Below are 21,754 nucleotides of genomic sequence, written 5' to 3' on the forward strand. Positions count from 1 at the left end.
GAAAGCACAGGATCAAAAACACTTTTATAATCAGGATGAAGAACTTTTGTATATATCAAGGTTTGCATTATTTCATAGGTGACTTGTCATGGGTCACTTGCTACTATTGAGCATTGTTCCTGGGTTTCTGTCTTACCATGTTTAGTTCGTTCTGTAATTGTTGGTTTAAGTTAACAAACTCTTGTAGTTTGGCCTCCAATGCAACAATTTTCTCTTCTTTACTAGCTAGTGTTGTCTTTAGAATACATTCAGTTTGGCTTTCCAAGATTTTATATTTCCTGAGGGGTGTTAAGGACAGCATGTCAGTAATTGAAAATATATGAAAGAATAAAGTCCATGTTTTAGCCGAGTGCCTAAGATTTATTTTATATCAGTATTTTATTTTCTCATCTGGGAAAAATCAATGAAATAGGATCAATGCACAATATATAGAATTGCAACATTATTTTAAGAGTAAAGCTTGTCCCATGCAAAGGGGCTTATTCCAGAGACAAGCCAGGATGGGGAAAAGTACTATTATCTCTGATAGTGATTATGTCATTTCAGAAATCCCTGGGTGAAACTTCCAGTATTCCCATAAGAGTTGCAATAGGATTAGAATTTTTAATTGATACAAGGGGAAAGTATTAAGTATACATGTGTTTGACTAATTTGATTCACACATTTATCAACCTTAAATTCATTTCTGTCCTGGTCCCTCTTGTTTTTATTCTGGTCCCCTCCACTTGTTGTAATGTGGTATCTGGACCACTATTCAAAAACTAATTGCAATTCTTTATCTAAAGAAGCTTTCATACTCTTTCAAGCAGTGATTGGAAGAAAGAATGCTTCTACAGAAACTTACTATCTAACAATTTTTTTCAACTGGTAGTTTTGTTGCCAATTGTAGGCCATTTCTTTAAATAAGAAAACCACCTGTTTAAAAGATTTAAATTAGATTGGGGATTTTTTTCCAGCTACCTGACAAGTATAACTTCCAATGGCAAGGAAGCACATATGCCTAAAACATGGAGGAGACTAAAGGAACAGAAATTAAAATACAGAAAACTACAGACTCGGAAAAAAACTATCTTCTCACTTCTCACTGTTGCCATTATCATCCTGCAGAAGCAGCTCCTTATTTAATCCCATCTTTTCTAGTTCCTGGTCCAATTTATCCATCTCACTAGATAACTTCTGGCTTTTCAACTTCTCAAGCACTAAATCCTGCAAATAAAAACAATGATGACAAAACAAATCATTTCCAAGGGTGCTAGGAAAAAAAATGTGGTGAACATGTACACAATTTTACTGTAAAGAAACATAACTCAAAATGCTTTAATCAAGGTTTTAGATGTAGCTGTATTCTCATGAAATCTTACTTGCACAATGGTTTTAATCAGACATTTTCTATAGATATCTGGTACTTTCCAAATCTATTGGACTTCACTTATCACAAACAGTGAGTAACTAAAACAGTTGTAGCTCAACATATACCTGAAGTTATGGAACATCTGAGTATGTTAAAATTAACTTGATTGTATAAGGTAATAATTTGCCCTATTTGAAATACCCATAGTTCATAAAAAGATTATGTCCCACCATACAAGGAGGCTCCATGAATTTGCAAAAGGCTTGCACATACTACAGCATGATAAACTAAACTGAACTTTAACATAAGATAAATCTGTTCCTTTGTTGTGTTGTACGTGAATCAGAGGTGATATTCAGCAGGTTCTGACCAGTTCTGCAGAACCGGTAGCGGAAATTTTGAGTAGTTCAGAGAACCGGTAAATACCACCTCTGACTGGCCCAACCCCCATCTATTCTCTGCTTCCAGAGTCCCAGCTGATCAGGAGGGAATGGAGATTTTACAGTATCCTTCCCCTGCCAGACCCACCAAGCCACGCCCACAGAACCAGTAGTAAAAAAATTTGAATACCACCACTGACGTGAATCAAAAATTGGCTTCCATGAATTATACAATCAATGACTGCAGTGACTGCTTACAATTCATTATTCCCTATTTCTAAGGAAGTTGTAAAGCTTTTAATCACTACATCCTGGTTTCCCAATTCCTCATTAGATGGTAGGCAGAGAAATTATGCTTACCTCTCTTAACGTAGCTAGAGTTCTTTTATCAATAGTAACTTGCTTCTGTAGATCTTTATTGTTCTTTTCAAATTCCTTCATCTTATTTGATGAATTACTGACTTTAGCAAGTTCTCTTTCTAAAATCTTGTATTCCTTTTCAATGGCTATTAATTTTATAGTATTCTCATCCAAGTTAGCATCTTTTAGCTCTACTTGCTGCCATAGTCTCTTTGTCTCTTTTTCCAGCATCTTTTTGTCTTTATCCAATTGAAACACTTCCTGCTCCAGCAATTTCTTCTCTTTTTCCAACCATTCCACCTGCTTACTTGAGATCTTCTGTTCCTCCAATTTTCTCTGAAGACTTTGATTGTCATCTTCAACAACCTGGAGTTCTTTTTCCAACTGTTGAACTTTTTTACTGCTACTTTCTAGAATTTGCTGCAGTTTTTGATTCTCAGCATTCATACTCTGGTAACTCAGTTCCAACCTTTCTGATTTCTTGAGCAGAACTTTCAGCATGACTATATTTTTTTGAAGTTCTTCCTTTTCCTTTTCTAGCTCTTTGTTTTCTGCCTCTATCTGGGCTATTTTTGTATTGGTGAATCTCATAGTCTCTACAATTTGCCTGAGCTCCAGGTTTTTGTCATCTAGCTGTTTATTATTCTTTTCTAAATTTTCCAGCTGGATAGAAACATTATGCAAAGTATCTAGAGACTTTTTCAGCTTTCTGTTTTCTACTTCCAGATCCTTGTTTTCTTGTTCAAGTACTTCTACTTTCTCAGTGGTAATTTTCATGGCTGCTACTTTTTTGGCAAGCTGGTCATTCTCCCTTTCTAGCCGATGAAGCTCTTTATCCATTTCTTCTACTCTTTCTACTTTTTCTTTAACTTGATCAAAATCTTTTTGCAACTGCTTTTTCTCAAATTCCAGCTTACTGAGTTTGCTGTTGCTCTCACTAACTGCCTCGTGAAGCATTTTGTTTTCCATTTCAATGTTTTTCACTTTGGCCTCTGTACTGACTTGAGATCTCTGTCTTAGAGAAAAAACCACTTGATTCAGGTGATCAGTTTCTTTTTCTAGGTCTTGTATCTAGAGTCAGAACACACAAAAAAGATCATTATATCCCAAAAAATGCACTCTTGCAGATTTCATATTAGATAAAAGAAAATCTGGATTAATAAAATGAAATTGATTGTTTTATAGCAAATTATATATGAGAAAAAAAGCTATTGTTGGATTGATACTTTTACTCTATTTTTTTAAATGACATTTAACACAATGAGTCATATGACATTTATCTTTATCCAAGACAATGGCGCAAATGTTAGGAGGAATGGCTGAAGGTCATATGGGGTTGCTAACACCAAGAATCAGAAGTGTCAGAATACATATTTCAATCCAAAATTCAAGAGAAAAAGAATAAGATGATTCAGTTGAACAACCAAGCATTATTTCAAACAGATACATTTCATCAAATGGTACTCTGGAAGGCATATTTATTTGAGTCAGGTATACAAGGAAGCAATATTTGGTATTTATGAATTGAAATGTTTTGGGGTGTTTTTTTCTATCTGTATATAGTGATAACACATAACATCTCACAGTAGCCTTAGCATGTGTCAATATACCAGGAATTGAATGTAATTCCTAGTGAGTGGGATACCCATAGCAATAATAATAATAATAATAATAATAATAATAATAATAATAATAATAATAATAATAATAATAATAATAATAATAATAATAAGGACTCAGGGGGGTACACAGCCAGATAAAAACCAACAATAAATAGATACAATACAAATAAAAACACTAATTAAAATCTTATTAAATTTGGCCCCTAAATTAAAATACATAAAACCATAAAACCTCATTTAAAATTACGAATAATAATACTAATTCTATGCCAGTCCTGCGTGGAAGAATAAATACGTCTTCAGCTCGCAGTGGAAGGTCCGGAGATCAGGAAGTTGACGAAGTCCGGGGGAAGCTCGTTCCAGAGGGTAGGGGCCCCCACAGAGAAGGCCCTCCCGCTGGACTTATATATGCTTCACAGTGCTTTACAGACCTCTCTAAGTGGTTTACAGAGTCAGCATACTGCCCCCAACAATCTGGGTCCTCATTTTACCCACCTCGGAAGGATGGAAGGCTGAGTCAACCTTGAACCGGTGAGATTTGAACTGCTGAACTTCAGCTAGCAGCAGCTGCACTTTAACCACTGTGCCACCTCGGCTCTTAGGGATGCAGACAAAATGCAAGTAGTCCTTGATTTACAACCACAATCGAGCCCAAAATTTGGTAAGCGAGACAGTTGAGAAGTGAGCTTTGTCCCATTTTACGACCTTTCTTGCCACAGTTGTTAAATGAATCACTGCAGTTGTTAAGTGAATTTGGCTTCCCCATTGACTATGCTTTTTAGAAGGTCGCCAGAGGGGATCACATGATCCTGGGTCACTACAACTGTCATAAATATGAATCAGTTGCCAAGTGTCTGAATTTTGATCATGGGATGCTGCAACAGTCATAAGTGTGAAAAACAGTCATAATTCACTTTTTTTGGTGCTTTGAATGGTCACTAAATGAACTTTTGTTAAGTCAAGGGCTACCTGTACCTTTGTTTGCAAAGGAGCTTTACATAGCATAATGAGAGCATCCTTGAGATAAAAGTGGGCTTTGCTGTCCTTATGGTCCATGGTGTCCTCCATGGAACAGGATATCAACATAAGATACCTTGCTAGCCACCCAGAGTTACCTCATGGTGAGATGAGTGGCAAACAAATTTAATACATAAATAAAACATGGTGGTCCCAGCAATGTGACTGAAACCACGCAAACTGTATGTGTGCGGAGGTCAAATTTATTTTTCCGCGTGGGACTGGCATAGAATTTTTAGATGCCTTTATGGGTTTTTAATTTTTAATTAGTTTTTTGGGATTTTAATTGTATTTTAAATTTGGGCCAAATTTGAATAAGTTTTTTAGCTACTGTTTTATTTGTATTGTGTATATTTGATTGTTGTTTTATTTGGCTGTTCACCACCCTGAGTCCTTCGGGAGAAGGGCGGTATACAAATTAAAATATTATTATTATTATTATTATTATTATTATTATTATTATTATTATTATTATTATTATTATTATTATTATTATTATTATTATTATTATTAAATGTATATTTAGAGAGGCAGCATTTCTATTATATTGCTATGATTCTCATTTGGCCTGTTCTGCCCTACCCCTGGCAGATGCCATTGCTTATAGCATATTGGCCAAACTATATGAAAACTGAGCAACGTTGTCCTTACTATTATCAGAGAATACTGTCTGTTGCATGGGTACAACCAAGGCTGGAAACATAGTCTATATCTTCTTTATTTATTCATCAACCTAATAGGAAAGCTTTAGCTGACTAAAGCAGAGGCTCATCTGATAAGGACCATGACATATGGAAGTCTAAACTCAGTAAAGTTAAAAGAATAAATGATCTAAAACATGAATTAAACAAAAAAATTAAACGCAACCAACATTCTTATTAGAATCCAAAAGAATTCTGAAGAGCCAATTTTACTACAGTGCTGCACTTCAGAAAGTTGGAAAGAGTACCAGATCCATAACGTCTGCAGTATTTACTGAAGTAGATGGCAATGGTTTGATCTCTAACACAGTTTTTATATCAATCAGTAACTGAAATCATTTAAAATAACAACAGGGTTGGTGCTGCAGTCTTCTCAATGTCAGTGTGCAATACTTCATGCAACTCAATTACACCTTTAGCAATGTCACTTGATGTGACATCTCTTAACAATCATTCTAATCTAAATCATTATACTGAGGTGACTCAACCAGAAAGACAGTTCCTGGAGAAGTCAACATTTCAACCAACTTAAATATATTATAAATATGAAAAAAAATGATAAACTGCTTTCTGTTTTGAGTCTGCTCAGTCCTTGAATTCAGGAGGATTTCTCTTCCTGTTATATATGTAAGCCAACAATTTTCTAACACCCAACTGGTTACATTTTAGGAATAACTTTGGCAAAACCCACATCTCTACCTGTCTTTCTTGATCAGCTTTTAAAGCTTCCATTGTGTCCTTAAGATCTTGCTTTTCTTTCAAGAGTTCTTCACTTAAAGCCTCCAAGTCTTGGTTACTTTGTTTCTCCTTTTCTATCTGATTTTGCAGCTTCTCAATCTGGATAGAAAAGGTTTTATGTAACTCAGAAGGGACATTTTGAGAAATTAAGTATTTTAAACTTTATCAATAAGTTTGCCCAAGCAGTATAACACAACAGAAATAAAATACCTTGGCTTCCAGTCCCCCTTCTTTAGATGTGGAAATGAATCAAAGACAACATAGCAGCTATTTAATGGGAGGAGATGGCATTTCTAAACTATATTTGCTGCATGTTTGGATGAACATCTACAACAACATTGCTCTTGATGGTACAAAAATGACTTTCTACCTCCTTCCCTTCACCCCAAGTACCAAAAGTAGATAGTCCCCAGGTTAAGTAACCATGACTACTATGAATTCAATGATACACAGGGAATGTAACACAAAGAGTCTGCATATGTTTAAAGTAATACTCTAAAAGATAATATAATATAATATAATATAATATAATATAATATAATATAATATAATATAATATAATATAATATAATATAATATAATATAATATAATATAATATAATATAATATAATATAATATAATATAATATAATATAATATAATATAATATAATATAACAACAGAGTTGGAAGGGACCTTGGAGGCCTTCTAGTCCAACCCCCTGCCCAGGCAGGAAACCCTACACCATCTCAGTCAGATGGTTATCCAACATTTTCTTAAAAATTTCCAGTGTTGGAGCATTCACAACTTCTGCAGGCAAGTCGTTCCACTTATTAATTGTTCTAACTGTCAGGAAATTTCTCCTTAGTTCTAAGTTGCTTCTTTCTTTGGTCAGTTTCCACCCATTGCTTCTTGTTCTACCCTCAGGTGCTTTGGAGAACAGCCCGACTCCTTCTTCTTTGTGGCAACCCCTGAGATATTGGAACACTGCTATCATGTCTCCCCTAGTCCTTCTTTTTATTAAACTAGACATACCCAGTTCCTGCAACCGTTCTTCATATATTTTAGCCTCCAGTCCCCTAATCATCTTTGTTGCTCTTCTCTGCACTCTTTCTAGAGTCTCAACATCTTTTTTACATCGTGGCGACCAAAACTGGATGCAATATTCCAAGTGTGGCCTTACCAAGGCATTATAAAGTGGCAGTAACACTTCACGTGATCTTGATTCTATCCCTCTGTTTATGCAGCCCAGAACTGTGTTGGCTTTTTTAGCAGCTGCTGCACACTGCTGGCTCATATCTAAATGGTTATCCACTAGGACTCCCAAGATCCCTCTCACAGGTACTACTATTGAGCAAGGGACCACATATACGGTACCTGTGCATTTTGGTTTTTTTGCCTAAATGTAGAACCGTACTTTTTAAAGTTCTAATTGTATAAAAGAATATCCAGTATTCGCTGAGCATCCAACAAGCCTGCTGAAACTATTATTGGCATATAAAAAAAATAACTGGCCATGAGAGTGCTGGGCCAGGGTAGCTCTGATTTCTGAATGAATTGGCAATCTATCCCAAAACTAACAGTTATTGTCACTAAGAAGTATAATGATGAGTTAGAAAAAGGTGAAGGCTGGAGGATCAAGAAAACACTTGACAGGAAAGTTTAGATAAGGGGCTCATCCTCATCCAATATGTAGATGAGAACATTTAACTTTAAGAAGCCTATAAGTGCAACACTTATATTTACTGAAGGTTGGAATATCAATCATTTGTGGCAGTAAATTCAATTTGCAGGAATGTTTGGTCAGAGGACAAGAAATGAAAGGAGAAGATCTAATTAAATCTGCCTCTTTCCACTCAAAGACTCTCAGGGTGAAATGTTACAATTTCATTTAATACATGAAATTTTAAAAATATAACTCATGTGTCTAAGGCTTGCTCAGATTATTTAATCTATTTTAGGACATCTCAAAATGAAATCCACTAAATATACTTTCAAAATTTCTGAAAGTCCCACGTTACCATACTGAATTATCCTTACTTATATGCTTGTTTACAAGTTAAAGGTTTTGCGTCAAGTCTAGTCTTTGCAAAAGCTTTAAGTCAAGTTCTACGTATATGTTTGATTGTTTTCTCTTTAATAAAACTTTCTACTGTTTTACTAAGAATGGATATGAAGCTTAACCAACCTAAAATTTGAACCATTCTCACTCCTTAATTCTTTTAAAAAAATAGAACTACATTGTCTCCCTCTCCCATTTCTTGACTAAAAATGAGCTGCTGTATAACTAAATTGGTTATACATGTTTTTTTCAGGCTTATAACTTTATTTCTGGTCACCTATTTGCCCAAGTCTCCTCCTAAATAAGCTCGGTCAGATGATGTGGTCTATTTTGTCAACCACAAAGACAGATGCAAAATGAAGCAGATCATTAACCAGTGACTTTTATTTTTAACAGTTGTTCTTCAGATGGTCTTACTCTTTTCAAGCAGCTGGCATTATTACTTATCTTTCTGCATTCTTTTATTTATTTATTTATTTTTGCCCATCCTCTTAACACCCTTCAGCATTTGGTCAATCATAATTCCAGGGCTCTGAAAATACTATTCTGTTTCAAGCCAGAGGACAAACAAGGGAACTGAATCATGCTGAGCTCACTAGATCTGGGTATCACCTTAAGAAGGATGAAATGAGATAAGCTTAGAGGTATGGGCAACTGTCATTTACTACTTTTATCTATGTAATAGATTATAAACAACAGCCAAATATACAGCAAAACCTTCTGTGATATGTCATGAATCTGCCCTATCAAAAAAAATATAGTGGGACTTTCTGCCATATGAAAAATATACTCAACATTATGAAAAAAAATCTAATAATGACAATGAACACTAATAAAATATGCACCCCCTCAACACATAGCAGTACTATTTTCTTTGCATCATAGAGCTACCCAAGACTGTAGGCTCTCCAAGGACAGCCCAACTACAGTCATCCAAAGGTTGCCAATCCTAACACTAACAGTAAAGCCACTCTGTTCTTTTTAAAAAATAGAAAATTATCCTACATAAACCACACAGAAATTAGAATTTTCAAACTAGTTATACTCTCAGTGCAAAGGAGATGCAGAACGAATATGAAGGTAGGAAATGTTAAGATCTGACCCTACTTTCTAAGGATGCCATCAATCAATCAACAGGAACTAAGAAGACCAAATAAAATCTAAATAGTTTCTCTAATATAGTGTTTCTCAAGCTTGGCTAACAGAATACAAAACCTCATTTAAAGCAATAAAACTAATAAAAAAGAATCAAATAAATTAATATAATAAAATAAAATAAAATCACCCCTCACTCTCACCCCGGTGACAGCAGATCACACAAGCCATTTAACAGACTCCATCCCGCTCTGGGTTTCCCAAGCCTGCTGGCAGAACCAGGTCCTCAGTGCCCTCCGGAGTGAGGGCCATTCTAATCTCTGGGGGACTGATGTTCCAGAGAAAGGGAGCCACCACAGAGAAGGCTCTTTTTCTGCGTCTCACCAGATGTATGAGTGAATATGCAACAATATAAATTTAATAGATAAAATAAATAAACCAAGAGCATAATTTGTCTCCTAGCAGACTGCTTTCAGACAAAGCTATACTGCCTTCAAGGCCAACAGCTATAGATTGTTCAAACCTTTTTTTAGAAGCCAACCAAATTGGTAGCCAACACTATGTCTTGTGGTAGACAGCTTCCAAACGTGCTTGATTGGGTGACTGTAAATATAAATTATGCTATTTACCTTTTGGCCAAGCTGTTGATTCTCATTTTGTAGTTCTACAAATTTGAGGCTATTCTCTTCAGTGACTACAGATGCATCTCTTAGCTCCTGGATGATATTTTGCAGGCTCTGGTTATCCTTCTCAAGTTTCAAGATACGACTTGATGCACATTCATTCAACTCAAAGACAAAAGATTTCCTTGCTGTTGAAATACAATATCCAGAATGCCCAACTATAAACACATTTGCAAACATGGATCCATTTCCAGCTATTTCTTAATCTGTTGATCAGAATGGACTAATTTGTTTAAATAAAACCTTTTTAATTTATATTACATAATCTTAATTTATTTAAATAACATCCATTTAAAAATAGGGGGTTAAAGTACACCCTAGCCTGTGTTATTTTATTAAAATGTCATTCTATACAACTAATAAAAATAATCACTTTTAAATCCATTAACATGGACTTCAAGGGAAATCCAGCTTAAAAGAGAGTATCTCATTCTGCATGATGGATTATTCTGCATAATGAAGTAAAATGAGTCATTTTTTAAAATGAGAAAGGAAAGAAAGAATATTTCATAAGAATGGAACACAGAATTACTTTTGATTATTTTGCAATATATGAACCCAAGTTCACTATAGGAATTCTTCATTTTTCCCATTAATTCTGAATTAATGTACAAAAATCAAATACATATGACATTAGGAGTAGAAAACTGATTTGTCGTACTTACTATCCGAGAGATCTGTATTCTTTGACAGTTGTTCCAGTTCCTTGCCGAGATGGACTGACTCATTCATACTTTGTTTCTGTGCAATTTCTAGCACCATATTTTCTTCCAAGAGCTCTTCAATTCTCTTTTTGTCAGTATCCCTGTCCTGATGGAGGACAAGGCACATAGCTTTATAATCTACCTTGGATGATGGACAAAGAAAGCTATGCAGCAAAGGCAATATTTACAATTTCTTCAGCCTAAATAGGGGGCTGAAGTTTATCCTGACCAATGTTCATCTCCCACCAGTTTGGCGGAAGAACATCTAGTGCACAGTATGAAAATATCTGAAATTATGGCTCTAAAATCACCTCTTGTCTGGCTTTTCTTAATGGAAGATGAATTTGCTATGTAAATATCAGCAGAACTAATCTAATATACATAAAAATAAAAAAGAAAGATAATAACACTCAAATGTACATTAAAGGATACCAATGCCTATATTGGGGATGAATCACAAAGGGACTATATCAGGCAATTATTCCTATATTTTAAAACAATGCTTCTCTTAACCAGAACAGAAGAAAACTGCCATAAATTGTAAATAAAATTTGCTTTAGCCAGCATCCCACTTCCCATTTTGGTCAATTAGAGAGCTTATAAAGAAAGTATGAAGCAAAATTTATTTAACTTTTAATCATTTGCCTCCTATAAAGGTAAAGGTAAAGGTTCCCCTTGCACATATGTGCTAGTCGTTCGTGACTCTAGTGGGCGGTGCTCATCTCCGTTTCAAAGCCAAAAAGCCAGCACTGCCCGAAGATGTCTTTGTGGTCATATGGTCAGCATGATTAAATGCCAAAGGCGCACGGAATGCTGTTACCTTCCCACCAAAGGTGGTCCCTATTTTTCTACTTTCTATTTTTTTATGCTTTCGAACGGCTAGGTTGGCAGAAGCTGGGACTAGTAATGAGAGCTCACCCCGTTACGCAGCACTAGGATTGCCTCCTATATTCCTATCATATTGCTTCAGAACACTGAGTCTCCATAGCTTCTTACACACTCATTCTGCCTTCTCATACCACCTAAGCTTAACATATTTTGGAAACTATTTTGTCTGATATGAGCATTCTCAGCATTTTCAAAAAATACTGCACTGTTTCAAAGAGTATTTTTGGTATGAGACCGCTGTTCAATTGCCTGAAAACTAATTAGCTTGAAAAGAAACTCCGCCAATGTTTAAAAATATCACACTGTACCAGTTCTATGTCATGAAGTTTGGATTTCAATTGCAAATTTTCTTTTTCAATCTCATGTAATTTATCACCACGAGCTCTTGCTATCATTAATTGCTCTTCCAACATTGTCTTTGTTTCAATTAATACGATGTTGTCTTCTCTAAGCTCCTGCAATTTTAAAAAAAATCACAAATCACTAAATGATTTAACCAGGATTTCAAACACCAACCAATTTTAATATCATCAGTTTAATATCAGCATCAATAGCATACCATGAAATATTTTTCTGTAGGCAATGGATGACTTTATGTTGTATCTACAGAATTCTTCAATTATTGAGCTCGAAGTTAGAATTTAGTTAGATCAGCTAAAGTATTATTTGAAAGCTAGAATGTAAAAGTAATTTTCATGTGCATTTTCCTACAAGAATGGAACCCTCCCCTACATTCCTGTGAAAATAATTAAAAAGATGAAATACAATTATGCCTGATGAAACACTAGCAACTGCTTCTAGGTGAGATGGGCAGCAAACAAATGAAGCAAGTAAACAAACACATCTCAAAAATGATCTCAGGGTCCTGTTGCCAATTAACAGTTGCAATTAGCAGTTGTAGATAAGATGACAGGATACAGTGATGGACTACTTATTACTTCTTCCTCTATGCAGATGAAAAGTTTTAATCTCTTAATCAATTTGAGAGCAAAGAAATAGTCAGCACTTTACTGAACAGTATGAGTTGATGAATTCTAAGAGTGTTAGGGAGAAAAGAGGTACTCTAACTAGATTCTATTTCTACAGCTCCTCGTCTTAGATGTCTAAGAAAGCTGCACAATAAACTGGGATTACACAGCAGGCAGTTTAGCCACTCCACAGAAAAGAACATTAAAAGAAAGCGAAGTTTTATTCCTACCTGCAACTCTGAACAAAGCTTTATTAAATGGTACCGCTTTTGGAATAACCGGTTCTTCTTAAGAAATTAATTTTATACTAGCATTCAGCATCATTACTTTTTGATGACAGCTCGGCTGATATAATTTTTTTTCCAGAAAAAAACAGCAGTGTTTGCTTAAAACACAAAGGCATACTTGTTGATCAGTCTAATTTATTAATAGAGAGCAATATTTTGGAGAACTCTCCCTGATCACTTGGAGTTGGTTTCTCCTTTGCTGGGCATGGGTAAAATTAAAAAAAGAAATGTAGAGCATTACACTCAGATCTGAACTTCTGGTCTGACACTTCTTCAAAAATGAAAATCTGAGGGCAGATTTGGAGTTAGAATATGGAGGTTGATTTCCTAGAAAAGTGACACACCAGACTCTGAATATGAGTATTTCCAGGAGCAACTGGGCAGTGGTCAGGTGTGATTCATGAGCATGCTGTCCATTACCAGAATCATTAACTATCTGGACTTAAGGCAAACACAGATTTCAAATCTAACAGTGAACTGTCACCTATGGCCAGGTCTTTTGCTAGAGAGCAAGAGTGTTATTAGTTTTAAGTAATCTGGGCTGGAGTGTTAATTGTATTCATACTCTTCTACCGGTGTCTTCTGCTACATAGAGGAGACAACTACAGGTCGACTTATATTTATAGGCTGGCAAAAGGGGCTGGAATGATATATTCCCTTTCAGGTTTCCCAAAAACTTTATCCAGGACAGGATATGATTAAGAATATAGGGTGACCAGCTCTCAGGTGGTGTTAGAAACAATCTTCAGTCAGAGAAAGAATAGTTCATAACCACCGTGGGACCATGGCCATCAAATTGTCCAAAGGCTGCAGGTAGCAAGTGCTCATCTAAACAATTACAGAATATAATATACATTAGATTAAATTAACAATAAATGCCAAATTTTCCGTTCTTGCTATACCCCCAACTTGCCTCCATCCGTGCTTTGTAGAAATCCACATCGTGAAGTTTTTCTTTACACCGGACCAGCTCCATCTCAAGCCTCTCCACTCTGTTTGCTTTCTCCCTTAAGGAATCTAACTCATCCCTGTAGGCCCGAGCAGAGCGGGCATCTGCCATGAGGTTAATATTCTGAATAAAGTAAAATCAGTACAGAAAACTTTTGAAAAGACTTATTAACAAAAAAGGAAGCACCATAAGGAGACCAAAACTAAGAAATAATACTATTTTCAGTAGGCACAAGTTGTTGTGTTGCATGCCTATTCATTCCCACAACAAAGATAAGTGTGTGCCAGAAATTATGAAACTTGTGGGTTATTACTATGCCCAGTAATTCTTGGCAACTATCACAGCAATAAATGACCCGAAATTGCTAATTGATTTGCAAATTCAGATCTCTCCATTCATTAAGTTTGAATTCCTTAAATACACTAAGAAGGGTTTCTTGTCCTGATAAGATAACCAGCCCAAAAATTGGATGTGTAAGTATATATGTATCACTTTAAGATCAATGCATGTTAATAGCTGTTCTTTATAATTTAATAGATATCATTACCTCCTGCTTTATTTTCTGTAGTTCCAGGACTAGCTGATCAACTTCATTTCTGGTGTCAACAAGCTGCTCTGATTTTTCTTCCCTGAGGATTTCATACAAGTTCATTAGTACCTCTTCTGGCAAATGTGGAAATCACTTAAGTTCAGCAAAACTTGAAGTTGAACATAAAAGGGTTCAAGTTTTCTTGTCATTCAATCTACAAAATCAGCAATGACCATAGACCAATGAAAAAGAGGGCACAATTATTAGAAAGAGGAGAAATTTACCCAAAGGCATCACAACACAGGTAAAATGATACTGAACAGTGGATTTCAGCAAGTTCTTCTGAAAGAAAATACAGATGTCGCATGGCTGCCATTTACAACCTCCTGCAAGCTTCCCCGTTGGTTTTGCTATTCCGAACCTGGCACAGAAAACTGCAGATGGTGATCATATGGCCATGGGGACACTGCAATGGCAAGAATTCTCAGGACAGGTCTTAGTGGCACTCATTCAGTGCTATCACGAATTTGAACGGTTGTGGAACACTTAATAGTCATTAAGCGAGGACCTCCTGTATTTACATCTGCTCATAACATTTCTAAGTGTGTACAGGTAGTCCTCAAATTATGACCACAATGGAGTCCCACATTTATGTTAAGCGAGAAATTTGTTAAATGGGTTTGCTCCATTTTACGATTTTTCTCGCCTCATTTATTAAGTGAATCATTGCAGTTCTTAATCAATGAGTCGGTATAAAAATATGAATAAATAAATAAATAAAATAAATCACACAGTTGTTAAGTGAATCTGGCTTCCCCATTGACTTTGCTTTTCAGGAGGTCTCAAAAGGAGATCACATGATTCTGGGACACTGCAACCATCATAAATATGAGTCAATTGCCAAGCCTCTGAATGTAAATCACGTGACCATGGGGATGCTGCAATATAAGTGTGAAAAAATGGTCGTAAGTCACTTTTTTCAGTGCCGTTGTAACTTTGAATGTCACTAAATGAACTGTTGTAAGTCGTTGTTGTATTTTCTGCTAATTCTTTACACAAACTGTTAAGAATGGATAGTGTATGGAGGTTTTCTTATATGCACGAGTAGGAGGGAGAGAGAAATGAACCAACCCCAGAATGTTTTGTTCTTTATGGTGTCTTATCCTGAAATGATATTATAAATGGAAAAACTACTAGTACAGACCAAAGTGCTGAGTTCTGCATTACTACTCACAGCTCCTGCCTGATCCTCCTTAGTTTGGCTTTTGCATCTGCAAGCTCCACGGACAAATGCTGCTTATCCTCATTGGAGAGACGGCTGGCAAGATTTGGAGAAGAAGCTGGACTTGATGTTTTTAGAGGACTCAATGGCTGCTGGGACTGCAGGTAATCTCTGTCTTGAGTAAGATCTACAATCAGCTGGAAGGAAAATAATGAAAACTAAGAGTTATGAGGAAAAAGTGCAACATATATGTATATATTCGTAGAAGGAAATGATTAATGAAACGAAAATGGCAAATATAAAAATTGTTATACAATTTTTGTATGTGTGTATGTGTGACACAAATACAAGAGGTTACAACAAGTTTAATTGAACTCTTAACAAAACAGGCCCAAGATGCTGGATTTATTTAACATGTGTTCCTTCACAGAGTTACAACAAAGAGTCGTATCTTCATCTTGATTAATTTGTAACCCAAATCTAACATGAATTTATGGGAGGAAAAGAAGGCAGTAAGATTACAGGAAAGTAAGATGCTTTCAATTCAGTTACATATACTTAAGATTTTTCTTCTTAAAATATATGAGGAAATACAATACTCATATTGGTACTCATACAGGTTTTACTCCCTTAAAAGAAAAATATTGACTCAACTGAACATTTCAGGATAGGGGGCCAGCTGTCTTTCCCTAGTATCGTGAACCAGTGCATATTGTGCCTCAATACCTCTACGGGCAACAATGTATACAGGCACATAATTATCCATAAAAGACCATGCAAACTTATTTCTAGATTGAAGCATTTTCCTTGCAGAAAACAAATTAGAAATGTTGAAATGGTCATTGGAGATGGCTACTATCCAATTTGAGAATTATGATGTCACCATTTCCCTCTAGTTTCTTCAACTATTTACAAATTTAAAAGTCCTAATCTCAGTTTGGGATCTTAGGAATTTCCTATTTCTATTATTTTCTTTTCCATGCATTACTGAAATGTACAGTGCTTCCTTATAAGGGCATATATGTTAGTGAAAACTTAAGTGTATCTGAGGCATGTTTTTATGGGGAAAAAATCTAAGGATATACTGACAATAGCATGGGGCAATGGCTTTAAAAACATTTAAAAAGTTATTTTCTGATATACCAATGTAAACTTATCCTTTCCTTCAATCAGAATAGAGCTGGAAGAGACCTTGGAGGTCTTCTAATCCAACCCCCTGTTCAAGCAGGAGATCCTATACCAGGATTTCAAACACCAACCAATTTTAATATCATCAGTTTAATATCAGCATCAATAGCATACCATGAAATATTTTCTGTAGGCAATGGATGACTTTATGTTGTATCTACAGAATTCTTCAATTATTGAGCTCAAGTTAGAATTTAGTTAGATCAGCTAAAGTATTATTTGAAAGCTAGAATGTAAAAGTAATTTTCATGTGCATTTTCCTACAAGAATGGAACCTCCTACATTCCTGTGAAAATAATTAAAATTCACATCTTGTTCAGCAAGGATTTCAAGAGGTACAAATTCAAAATATAACATATTAAATTTCTGTCACTTAAGTTCAGCAAAACTTGAAGTTGAACATAAAAGGGGTCAAGTTTTCTTGTCATTCAATCTACAAAATCAGCAATGACCATAGACCAATGAAAAAGAGGGCACAATTATTAGAAAGAGGAGAAATTTACCCAAAGGCATCACAACACAGGTAAAATGATACTGAACAGTGGATTTCAGCAAGTTCTTCTGAAAGAAAATACAGATGTCGCATGGCTGCCATTTACAACCTCCTGCAAGCTTCCCCGTTGGTTTTGCTATTCCGAACCTGGCACAGAAAACTGCAGATGGTGATCATATGGCCATGGGGACACTGCAATGGCAAGAATTCTCAGGACAGGTCTTAGTGGCACTCATTCAGTGCTATCACGAATTTGAACGGTTGTGGAACACTTAATAGTCATTAAGCGAGGACCTCCTGTATTTACATCTGCTCATAACATTTCTAAGTGTGTACAGGTAGTCCTCAAATTATGACCACAATGGAGTCCCACATTTATGTTAAGCGAGAAATTTGTTAAATGGGTTTGCTCCATTTTACGATTTTTCTCGCCTCATTTATTAAGTGAATCTGGCTTCCCATTGACTTTGCTTTTCAGGAGGTCTCAAAAGGAGATCACATGATTCTGGGACACTGCAATGGCAAGAATTCACAGGACAGGTCTTAGTGGCACTCATTCAGTGCTATCACGAATTTGAACTGTTGTGGAACACTTAATAGTCATTAAGCGAGGACCTCCTGTATTTACATCTGCTCATAACATTTCTAAGTGTGTACAGGTAGTCCTCAAATTATGACCACAATGGAGTCCCACATTTATGTTAAGCGAGAAATTTGTTAAATGGGTTTGCTCCATTTTACGATTTTTCTCGCCTCATTTATTAAGTGAATCTGGCTTCCCATTGACTTTGCTTTTCAGGAGGTCTCAAAAGGAGATCACATGATTCTGGGACACTGCAACGGCAAGAATTCTCAGGACAGGTCTTAGTGGCACTCATTCAGTGCTATCTCGAATTTGAACGGTTGTGGAACACTTAATAGTCATTAAGCGAGGACCTCCTGTATTTACATCTGCTCATAACATTTCTAAGTGTGTACAGGTAGTCCTCAAATTATGACCACAATGGAGTCCCACATTTATGTTAAGCGAGTAATTTGTTAAATGGGTTTGCTCCATTTTACGATTTTTCTCGCCTCATTTATTAAGTGAATCTGGCTTCCCCATTGACTTTGCTTTTCAGGAGGTCTCAAAAGGAGATCACATGATTCTGGGACACTGCAACCATCATAAATATGAGCCAAGCCTCTGAATGTAAATCACGTGACCATGGGGATGCTGCAATATAAGTGTGAAAAAATGGTCGTAAGTCACTTTTTTCAGTGCCGTTGTAACTTTGAATGTCACTAAATGAACTGTTGTAAGTCGTTGTTGTATTTTCTGCTAATTCTTTACACAAACTGTTAAGAATGGATAGTGTATGGAGGTTTTCTTATATGCACGAGTAGGAGGGAGAGAGAAATGAACCAACCCCACAATGTTTTGTTCTTTATGGTGTCTTATCCTGAAATGATATTATAAATGGAAAAACTACTAGTACAGACCAAAGTGCTGAGTTCTGCATTACTACTCACAGCTCCTGCCTGATCCTCCTTAGTTTGGCTTTTGCATCTGCAAGCTCCACGGACAAATGCTGCTTATCCTCATTGGAGAGACGGCTGGCAAGATTTGGAGAAGAAGCTGGACTTGATGTTTTTAGAGGACTCAATGGCTGCTGGGACTGCAGGTAATCTCTGTCTTGAGTAAGATCTACAATCAGCTGGAAGGAAAATAATGAAAACTAAGAGTTATGAGGAAAAAGTGCAACATATATGTATATATTCGTAGAAGGAAATGATTAATGAAACGAAAATGGCAAATATAAAAATTGTTATACAATTTTTGTATGTGTGTATGTGTGACACAAATACAAGAGGTTACAACAAGTTTAATTGAACTCTTAACAAAACAGGCCCAAGATGCTGGATTTATTTAACATGTGTTCCTTCACAGAGTTACAACAAAGAGTCGTATCTTCATCTTGATTAATTTGTAACCCAAATCTAACATGAATTTATGGGAGGAAAAGAAGGCAGTAAGATTACAGGAAAGTAAGATGCTTTCAATTCAGTTACATATACTTAAGATTTTTCTTCTTAAAATATATGAGGAAATACAATACTCATATTGGTACTCATACAGGTTTTACTCCCTTAAAAGAAAAATATTGACTCAACTGAACATTTCAGGATAGGGGGCCAGCTGTCTTTCCCTAGTATCGTGAACCAGTGCATATTGTGCCTCAATACCTCTACGGGCAACAATGTATACAGGCACATAATTATCCATAAAAGACCATGCAAACTTATTTCTAGATTGAAGCATTTTCCTTGCAGAAAACAAATTAGAAATGTTGAAATGGTCATTGGAGATGGCTACTATCCAATTTGAGAATTATGATGTCACCATTTCCCTCTAGTTTCTTCAACTATTTACAAATTTAAAAGTCCTAATCTCAGTTTGGGATCTTAGGAATTTCCTATTTCTATTATTTTCTTTTCCATGCATTACTGAAATGTACAGTGCTTCCTTATAAGGGCATATATGTTAGTGAAAACTTAAGTGTATCTGAGGCATGTTTTTCACAAAAACAGTATGGGAAAAAATCTAAGGATATACTGACAATAGCATGGGGCAATGGCTTTAAAAACATTTAAAAAGTTATTTTCTGATATACCAGTGTAAACTTATCCTTTCCTTCAATCAGAATAGAGCTGGAAGAGACCTTGGAGGTCTTCTAATCCAACCCCCTGTTCAAGCAGGAGATCCTATACCAGGATTCTTGGTATAGAAGCTCCTGCTCCTATAGGATCCCCTGTATAGGATCCTCCTGCTCAAGCAGGAGATCCTGAGGCTCTAGTGAACCTTCTGCAAGAAAGAGTATAGTAGGGAGCAAAAATACAAAAAAATGCCTGCATTTTGTATCTTAACTTGCATAGCTTATTCCCAAGTACTTTTCTGTCCATGAAATTCAGATTCTACCATGTGACTCCAACTAGAAGAAAACTGCAAGGGGAAGAAGACAGATGTAAAATAAGAAAGAACAATTAAAAAAAAAAAAAAAAAAAAAAAAAAAAAAAAAAAACGAAAAAAAAAAAAAACAAAAAAAAAAAAAAAAAAAAAAAAAAAAAAAAAAAAAAAAAAAAAAAAAAAAAAAAAAAAAAAAAAAAAAAAAAAAAAAAAAAAAAAAAAAAAAAAAAAAAAAAAAAAAAAAAAAAAAAAAAAAAAAAAAAAAAAAAAAAAAAAAAAAAAAAAAAAAAAAAAAAAAAAAAAAAAAAAAAAAAAAAAAAAAAAAAAAAAAAAAAAAAAAAAAAAAAAAAAAAAAAAAAAAAAAAAAAAAAAAAAAAAAAAAAAAAAAAAAAAAAAAAAAAAAAATGTTTTGTTCTTTATGGTGTCTTATCCTGAAATGATATTATAAATGGAAAAACTACTAGTACAGACCAAAGTGCTGAGTTCTGCATTACTACTCACAGCTCCTGCCTGATCCTCCTTAGTTTGGCTTTTGCATCTGCAAGCTCCACGGACAAATGCTGCTTATCCTCATTGGAGAGACGGCTGGCAAGATTTGGAGAAGAAGCTGGACTTGATGTTTTTAGAGGACTCAATGGCTGCTGGGACTGCAGGTAATCTCTGTCTTGAGTAAGATCTACAATCAGCTGGAAGGAAAATAATGAAAACTAAGAGTTATGAGGAAAAGTGCAACATATATGTATATATTCGTAGAAGGAAATGATTAATGAAACGAAAATGGCAAATATAAAAATTGTTATACAATTTTTGTATGTGTGTATGTGTGACACAAATACAAGAGGTTACAACAAGTTTAATTGAACTCTTAACAAAACAGGCCCAAGATGCTGGATTTATTTAACATGTGTTCCTTCACAGAGTTACAACAAAGAGTCGTATCTTCATCTTGATTAATTTGTAACCCAAATCTAACATGAATTTATGGGAGGAAAAGAAGGCAGTAAGATTACAGGAAAGTAAGATGCTTTCAATTCAGTTACATATACTTAAGATTTTTCTTCTTAAAATATATGAGGAAATACAATACTCATATTGGTACTCATACAGGTTTTACTCCCTTAAAAGAAAAATATTGACTCAACTGAACATTTCAGGATAGGGGGCCAGCTGTCTTTCCCTAGTATCGTGAACCAGTGCATATTGTGCCTCAATACCTCTACGGGCAACAATGTATACAGGCACATAATTATCCATAAAAGACCATGCAAACTTATTTCTAGATTGAAGCATTTTCCTTGCAGAAAACAAATTAGAAATGTTGAAATGGTCATTGGAGATGGCTACTATCCAATTTGAGAATTATGATGTCACCATTTCCCTCTAGTTTCTTCAACTATTTACAAATTTAAAAGTCCTAATCTCAGTTTGGGATCTTAGGAATTTCCTATTTCTATTATTTTCTTTTCCATGCATTACTGAAATGTACAGTGCTTCCTTATAAGGGCATATATGTTAGTGAAAACTTAAGTGTATCTGAGGCATGTTTTTATGGGGAAAAAATCTAAGGATATACTGACAATAGCATGGGGCA

The 21,754-nt window shown here is 35.3% G+C and overlaps 1 protein-coding gene across 2 annotated transcripts in view; it reads right to left on the bottom strand.

The window, feature by feature from the left end:
- The window catches only part of CCDC88C (coiled-coil domain containing 88C), a 109,061-nt gene that overhangs the window by 24,971 nt on the left and 62,336 nt on the right, over positions 1-21,754 (bottom strand). Inside the window, exons 8-17 of one of the 2 annotated variants that reach the window (XM_058162566.1) lie at positions 20,665-20,849; positions 14,332-14,413; positions 13,749-13,907; positions 11,889-12,035; positions 10,654-10,798; positions 9,935-10,116; positions 6,131-6,268; positions 2,092-3,162; positions 1,079-1,206; positions 137-278 (exon numbers count right to left, since the gene is read on the bottom strand). In XM_058162566.1, coding sequence (XP_058018549.1) covers positions 137-278; positions 1,079-1,206; positions 2,092-3,162; positions 6,131-6,268; positions 9,935-10,116; positions 10,654-10,798; positions 11,889-12,035; positions 13,749-13,907; positions 14,332-14,413; positions 20,665-20,849 — 2,379 coding nt within the window. Of the gene's footprint in view, positions 1-136; positions 279-1,078; positions 1,207-2,091; positions 3,163-6,130; positions 6,269-9,934; positions 10,117-10,653; positions 10,799-11,888; positions 12,036-13,748; positions 13,908-14,331; positions 14,414-15,547; positions 15,600-20,664; positions 20,850-21,754 lie in introns of those variants that run through there. The other variant, XM_058162565.1, reaches the window with a different exon arrangement.

Source organism: Ahaetulla prasina, chromosome 1 (assembly GCF_028640845.1).
Source record: "Ahaetulla prasina isolate Xishuangbanna chromosome 1, ASM2864084v1, whole genome shotgun sequence".
Lineage (NCBI taxonomy): Eukaryota > Metazoa > Chordata > Lepidosauria > Squamata > Colubridae > Ahaetulla > Ahaetulla prasina.